The following is an 8,410-nucleotide window of genomic DNA, read 5'->3' on the forward strand; positions in this document are numbered from 1 at the left end:
AATTAGTTTACAATAACTTTAATTAGTTCCATCCAAAAAAAAAAAAAAGCTCACAATAAATAGTTGAAAAAAATTCCATATTTTGTTGAAAAAAAAAATCTATATTGTTGGATACAATTTTAGAGAGAGAAAAAAAAAATTAATATAATAAAAGGTTTTTTTTTTTTCCTTGTTATTATCATTATTCTTTAAATAACTTGATAATATCATACACTTTTTTTTTGTGTGAATATGAAAGTACACTTGATGATCATAAAAAAAAGACCATATATATGCTCAAGTCATTAATAGAAAGAAATAGAAAAAAAAAGAAGAAAATCGATCAATCATACAAGTTTATAATATAAGAACAAAAAAAAGTATCAAATAAACTAATGATGAATGCTGATTATTTGTTTTTTTTTTTTAATTTATTGAAGGACTAATGAATAATGATTTTGAAATATTTTAATAGTCATTATGGAACTTTTATTATATTATAATTATTAATGAATCAAATAATAAAATAAGAAAATATATATAATCAAAAGTGATTATTGCATGTAGATATGCATGTAGAAGCCAGCCATTTGTTTTATAATAGAAGCAACAAAATAATAAAATAGAAGAAAATATTAAATTAAAAAAATTATATTATTATCAAAAATAATGAAGTGAGAATGAGAATTAATTTGTTACTTAGATAAATGACTAAATTAATTAAAAGCAATGATCACTCATTTCTTTGAAGGCATATATAGATCTACTTATAAGATTTTTATTAATTTTTATTATTATAGCATAATTAATGGATATATTAATTAACATAAGAAAAATGCTTTAAAAATTGAACATTTGTGTTGTTAATCCAAACTAATTAATTTTTAAACTTCTGTTTACTTATTTTTTAATCATTAATTTATAGATATGATCACAAATGGAATTTTTCATCATGAGAGATCAGCAGATGTAAGCATATAAATTTCTGTTAAGATAAAAATTTAATTTTTAAGTATGTTTTATATTATTAATATATAACATACTTGACATGCTAATAAATCCAAATAATTAAATATATATATATAAATATTTGACAAGCTAATAATCCAAATCCAATTGATATTATATAATAAAGAAATAATTAAATCCCAAAGGTGGGGCTGTGTATATAATGGTGTGTTGTATATCTATGCCGGGTGTTAGACCAACAAAGGTTAAACATTCACAATATAGTTGTCAATTCACATGCAATCTTCCCTCTTATGTTTATTGAAAAAAATTTCTTCAAATTTTTTTACTTTAATGTAAATTAGTCTATAATTTCGAAAAAATAGCAATAATAATCTTTAAGGTTATATTTTTTTTAAGTCCATTAACCTAAATATAACTGATTCGTTTACTTATTTAAGTGTCGAAGCATTATTTATGAAGACTGAGTTAGAGACTGTACGTGAAAGAACTAGATCAAAATCAGTGTTTATATTAGTTTTATCACGAAGTTGACACACAGAACGAGTGTTAGAAGGTAGCCCGTGGACTATTACGGCAAAAGTCTCCAAAAAATTTACTTTGATGCAGATTAATCTCTAATCTCGAAAAAATAGCAGTAATAGTTTCCAAGGTCGTATTTTTTGTAAGTTCGTTAGTCCTAAATTTAACTGATCCGTTTACTTATTTGAAATTGCCACGTGTCGAAGTATTATTTATGGAGACTAGGTCGGAGAATGCATGTAAAAGAACTAGATCAAAATTGGTACTTATATCAATTTTATCAAGTTGACACATAATGAGTATTGGAAGGTAGCCTATGGACTTTTGCGTCGAAAGTTTCTAAAAATTTTACTCTGATGCTGATTAATTTCTATCCTCAAAAAAATAACAGTAATAGTCCCCAAGATTATGTTTTTTGTAAGTTCAATAATCCTAAATTTAACTGATCCGTTTATTTATTTAAAACTACCACATGTCGAAGTATTATTTATAGAGACTAGGTTGGAGACTGTACGTGAAAGGGCTAGATCAAAATCGGTACTTATATCAATTTTATCACGAAGTTGACACACAAAACGAGTGTTGGAAGGTAGCCCATAGCCTTTTACAGCAAAGTCTCCAAAAAATCTACTTTCATGCAAATTAGTCTCAAACTTCAAAAAAATAACAATAATAGTCCTCAAAGTTATTTTTTTTGTAAGTTTGTTAGTCCTAAATTTAATAGATACGTATCGTATTATTTACAGAAACTAGGTCAGAGACCATACGTGAAAGAATTAGATCAAAATCGATACTAATATCAATTTTATAAGTAGCCCATGTGGTTTTCGAACAACTGAAAATTGGGGAAAACCCTTGTATAGTTGTGCTGAATAAATTACATTTCTAGATTCAATTACATGGTAGGGGCTGTCATGGAGAAAACTAGTAGAAAGTCATCTATGATTTTTTTTTTGGCTCCAACTGATATATATTCAAATAATAGTCTCCTAATTTTAGAGGCTAAAAATGATGATGGGCTTGTTGTGGAAAATGAGGTAGAAATGGGCCTAAGTGAGGGTAATGTGATGGAAGTGGGCCTGAATGAAGATAATGACAGGGTTAAGGAAAGAAGGGAAGTGGAGATGAGCCTATATATTATAATATAAAGCTAGTGAGAGTGATTTGGGCCTCAATGGAGGTAGTAATTCAAAGGGATTATTTCACAAAAATATAAAAACAACAAAAAAATTACAAAAATACGGTTTCACGGAATTTTAAATATTTTTTGATTTTATTTGCAGAAAATACGGTCTTTTTATGTTGTAATATTGTTAATTTATTGTTATATGTATGCTATTTTTTGTTGTTATTTGATGTTATTTTCATGATACTTTTTTGTAGTTTTCTTGTTGATTTTATGTTATTTTTGTATTATTTTTTTAAAAACCGTAAAAATGTAAAAAAAACATTCTTTAAACGTAAAAATGTAAATATTTTACAAAAAAATAGTGCCTTATGCAATTATTCCTAATTCAAATAAGGGATTATTTCATAAATAAATGACAAAAATTTTATATTTTTACAGATATGCTGTTTTTTCTTGTATTTTTATGATTTTTGTTTTTTACAAAAATAAAGTGTGATTTTTTCGCTGTTTCGAAAAAAAAATACTATTTTAACATTGCTACTACATAAAAGTAACGTAATTTATTTTTACAAATACACAAAATATTGTTTTTCTGTTGTTTCAGACAAATGTTATTTTGACTTTGCCGCAACAAGAAAGCAATGTAAAATCAACATTTTTCTATATAAAAAAAGTGAAAATCTGTAAAACAAATAAATATAAAAATGTAAATAAAAAAAAGGTCTATAAAAAAAGTAAACAAAAAGCCCGTAAAGAATGTAAAAAAAAAAAAAATCTGGTTTTAGGTATATTGTATAAATTTCTCTTCTATAAACATGTTTTGGATGGGTTTTGTTTCATTCATTCATTATGAATGTTTTAGAATTATTTACACCATATAATGAAATTTTTAATCTTTTTATTTTTTTATTTTGGGGCGAATTATTTTTTAAAAATACTGTGTTTTTTTTTAATCAAAAATACTGTATACTGTGTTAAGTTTTTACTGTTATTTTACGGTTGTTTTTTAGTTGTTAAACTGTTGTTTTTAGTTGTTCTATTTTGTGTTCCACTGTTGTTTTATAAAAATACATTATTTTTGAAAAAAATTTTGTGTAGTAATATTTTTATAAAAGTTAATCTAAATTCTAGTATTTTTCTAAGTTTCCCATATTTTAAGCTAGAATTACCGCGGGCTTGGAAACTTACGAAATTTTTAACTTCTTAAAGAGCATACTTCTCAAAAGAAACCTAAACCTTTCAAATTGCTGCTGAATCCATGGACAAGCAAGAGACAACTTGGCGAACTGAAACATTTTAGTAGAATTTATCTGGTCCATTTATACACGTTTAAGTAACAAAATTTTCAAGAGTTTTGGTTCATTGTAGAATATTTGGTAAAGGGTTGAGAGTCATTTTTTATGATCAAATAGGATAGGACCTAAAAAGTTAGGAGATATAGTTTTGTAAAAATGGGATCTTTATGACTTTTACAAGTTTTATTTTAATTAGTTAATTTTTTTTTCATTAAATAAGTACTTTGTGTAAAATCCAATATGTTTTTCTATCTATTCATATTTTTCTACATTTAATTAAAAAAAAATTACTAAAAAGTATTATTAGTATCTAGCATTCTTTGCAGTGTCTATCGGTATTAATATAATTAAATAACGAGTCTCATATGATTTAAAATATTAAATCGTTAATTAATTATAGAGTGTCACCTATAAAAGATATTCAACATTATTAGCATCCAATAACAATATTTTTTATTAAAATTTACTTTTTAAAAAATGACTACATAATTTTCAATTTTATGATGATAGGTCAAAGTTGTAGAAGGTAGGTGAGTAGTGCAAGCCAAGAACAAGTGAAAACGACATCGTTATGGTTGGCCAAGAAAGAAAATATATTATATATATAAGAGAAGAAGTAGAGACTCTTTTCCAACCCCACTAAATTGAATAGTTGCATATTGAAGACGGCAAGTATCTTTGATTACTACTACAACTACAACTACAATTACAAAATAAAGAATATATATAACAAATTTTGTAGTTTTCAAATTTGACATAATATTTAGTATTTTTGAAATGTAACACTCTATTTTTGTTAAAATATGCTAATTGAAAAATAGTTTTTAAAAGTGAGACATTAATGGAGATACTTTTGGACTACCCAAATTAACATTTTCCTAAATAAGTAGCAAATAATATTTATTAAGTAGGAAAATTCTATTTAAAAAGTAGAAATATTATGACTCATACAAACTCAGCTAATTAAATACTATTAGGGCTCGTTTGGTACGCAGGATTGGACTGGATTGGACTGAAAAGGATTGGACTGGACTGAACAAGAATGGATTATGCTGAAAGTAATCCTGTGTTTGGTTTAAGAATGGACTGGACTATTTTATTTATTTCCTTTTAGAAAAAAAAAACTTAAATTAAATAAAAACATATAATAATAAATTAAAATTAAAATATATAATAATAAATAAATATAAATAAATAATTCGTAGCAAAAAAAAATAATATATCATATATAATTAAGAATATATCATAAATATATAATAAAATATTTTGTCATATTTTTTATTTAATAAATAATTAAAATAATAAAATAAAAATACTTGAATAATATAAAATTATTTATCTTAAACACTAATTTAATATAAATATTAATTTTTTAAAATATTTATATAAATTTTTTCGTAATTTAAAAATAATATATAATTTTATTGTCATATTTTTTTTCTTCTTAGAATTAATTTAAGTAACTATTATTTAATTAATAATATTCTAAATTTTAAAAATTTATGTATAATATTCAAAATTATACATTTTCACTAATTTTAATGAATAAGTTTTTGATAAAAAAATGTATAAATAAATGTGTGATAATTATTTCCTTTAAATTCTAATTAAATTTAAAATATATTAATAAAATTTAAATTAAAAAACGATAAAAAAAAATCTCATCTGCATGGGATTATTTATCCCACCCTGCTGGATGGGATAAATAATACCAGACATATGAGGTTAACTGGATTAGTTATCAAGACTTCTAACATGCCCAAACACTGGATTGGACAAATTAGCCTGTCTAATCCAATCCAGTCATGCGTACCAAACGGGCCCTTACTGTATGAGTGGATCTCGTTGTGAAACACATGTTCTTGAATAATTATGAGTAGAGCCGAAAAGCGTGACACTACAAGAAACTTAGGTATTAGTAGCGACTATATTACAGGCGACCTTTTTGTCACCCTAATAGTATTTTTAGGAGCAAATTATTAGAGGCGACTTTTTAAGAGCGACTTGTTGCCTCTAATAATCATTAAGAGCAATTTTCTATAGTTTTAGAGGTGACTTTTGTCGCTCCTAATACATATATTTATTGTAGTGTGAACTTTACAAATTAACAATAACATTGATTAAATGAGGGAAGAAGCGAATAAGAATATATAACAAAATTTGTAATTTTCAAATTTGACATATTGTTTAATATTTTTGAAATTTAACACACTTATTTGTTAAAAATATGCTAATTGAAAGATAGTTTATAAAAGTGATATATTAATAAATGGTGATACTTTTGGACTACCCAAACTAACATTTTCTCAAATAACACCAAAACCAACATAAGATTTTTCCTTTTTTTTTTCTTATTTATTTTTTAAAATTTTTTATTGGGATGCAAATATTGTTTTGACAAATTGAGAAGAAGAACTCATTCACGTTAATTCCATATATAAATATATATATATACTAGGTGAATGTACGTGCCGAGCCACGTATTGCTAGTTTCATTTAAGATTTTGGTTTTTTTAAGATTGTGAATGTATTTTATTTTTAAAGATTACAAATTTTTTGTTTGAAAAAATTAAATATTTATATTTGAAATATTATTTAATAATGTATTAAAAATAATATTAGTGTAATTATAAAATTGTAAATAAATTTATTATTGGAGTAGTAGATTATTCTATTTAGTTCTTTTTTTAACATAGCATTATAATGTAAGTTTATATCTATAAATATTCTGTAAAGTGTTAATATTATATGAACATCTCCATTTATAAAGCTAAAAAGTGGCTCAATGATAGAAGTGGTATATCTGCAATCACACAAAGATAGAAGTGGTATTTCTGCTTCCTATGCTTATCCAGAGAAAACATTAGATAATGTGAGGTTAACTTTAATATATAAAGATTTTTCTTTTTTAAAAATAAAAAAAAAATTTATTAATATTCTCCCAAGATAGGTTTGTTAGAGAGATATGTGGCTAAGATGATTTTTTTAATTTAAAAAGAGATTATTAATATTTAAAATATTGTTTAATTTTTTGGTTTAATTATTGGGTTTATTTGTTAACGTGAGATCAAACTAATCGTTAAATTTAACAGAATATTCTTTTACTTTTAAGTATATTCTGTTAAACCAAGAAATGTCGTTAGATAGACACTTTTAATATATAAAGATATATATATATATATACACAAATCACATATAATACTACTTCTCAAATTTAAGATTATATCAAAAGAAAAAAAAATATATATATTAATATTCTTTACAAATATTAAAGAAAAAGAAAAAAGAAAGAAGATGGCCATTAGAACTAGCTGTTGCCTCAACCAACTTCTACCACCATTTTTTTCTCCATCAAAAACTACTTCTCAACATTATTCATGGTATGTAATAAATTAAATATCTTCAAATACTATTTCATTAATTTATCTTTTCAATTTTAACATATTTTCCAATAATATATAATTTTTTTTTTATAGCATGGGAAGAAATAAAGAGGAGACTAGTACAAAAGCTATACCAATTAAAAAAGGTATGGTAATTGTGAGTTTAGTGATAATGGGAATCACTAATGACCAATCCTATGATTATTATTATGCTAATCATGATCAAGTGCCTCTAATAAGCATTACTACAACAACAAGAAGAGAAGAAGCTAAGGCAATCAAATGGAGCGAGCGAATTAGAATGTGTCCGCCATGGCATCTCAATTCGCTCGAGTCCATAGTCCCTGAAAATCTTCCCCGGCCATCAGCTCGCCGGGGATCCAAAGTTTTAGGCCACGTGCCACATGCTCCGCCGATCAAGTTTGATCGTGCTTATGTTAGAGAAGGAAACACCATAGATTGCTTCACTATGTAATTTTTTTTTTTATGTATAAAAAATAGAATTAATTGTAAAATGAAAATTCAATTTGGACTTCATTTTATTTATTTTTAGATATTTTTATAAGTGTACAAATGTGTTACTCTCTCCTAAAAGAGTTTCAAATTTGTGTAGTACATATATGTTGGCGTTTCTTCAAAAGTTTAGTACGTGTAGTACATATAATATTTGACCTTTTCTTTTATAGCATATAATATTTGATTTTTAAATGAATAATTGCACTATTATTCTTGCATTAGAAGATATTTTTTTATCATATCAAGATAGTAATTTTTTTGTATTCATTGATGAGATGAGTATGTTATCTGCACATATATATAAAATATTGAAAAATTTATACTAAAAATTGAAAAAAATTAAAAAATTACGTTAACATGAAAAAGATTTCATTTTTACTCTTGGAATTTTTTTATTTACAAAAATATATTTCGTAAAATTAATAAATAATTTTTTTTTGGTTTTATAATTTATTTATAGTTGTAAAATAATTTTCATGAAGTTGTTTTTTGTTATTTTATAATTTATTTACAGTTGTCGTGATGTTGATTTCTCGTTGTTTTTTTTAATTATTTTCTTACTTTATACTGAGAAAAGTGTATTTTTATAATTTTAAAATTATACAAACGTATTTTTA

At 24.3% G+C, this 8,410-nt stretch overlaps 1 protein-coding gene across 1 annotated transcript; it reads left to right on the plus strand.

The window, feature by feature from the left end:
- Positions 1 to 7,099: 7,099 nt before the first annotated feature.
- On the plus strand, positions 7,100 to 7,881 carry LOC115725290 (protein CHLOROPLAST VESICULATION). The gene is made up of 2 exons (XM_030654755.2): positions 7,100 to 7,274; positions 7,371 to 7,881. The coding sequence occupies exons 1-2, from the start codon at positions 7,189 to 7,191 to the stop codon at positions 7,750 to 7,752; spliced, it is 468 nt and encodes a 155-aa protein (XP_030510615.2). The 5' UTR covers positions 7,100 to 7,188; the 3' UTR covers positions 7,753 to 7,881.
- The last annotated feature ends 529 nt before the right edge of the window (positions 7,882 to 8,410 follow it).

Source organism: Cannabis sativa, chromosome 6, assembly GCF_029168945.1.
Source record: "Cannabis sativa cultivar Pink pepper isolate KNU-18-1 chromosome 6, ASM2916894v1, whole genome shotgun sequence".
Taxonomy (NCBI): domain Eukaryota; kingdom Viridiplantae; phylum Streptophyta; class Magnoliopsida; order Rosales; family Cannabaceae; genus Cannabis; species Cannabis sativa.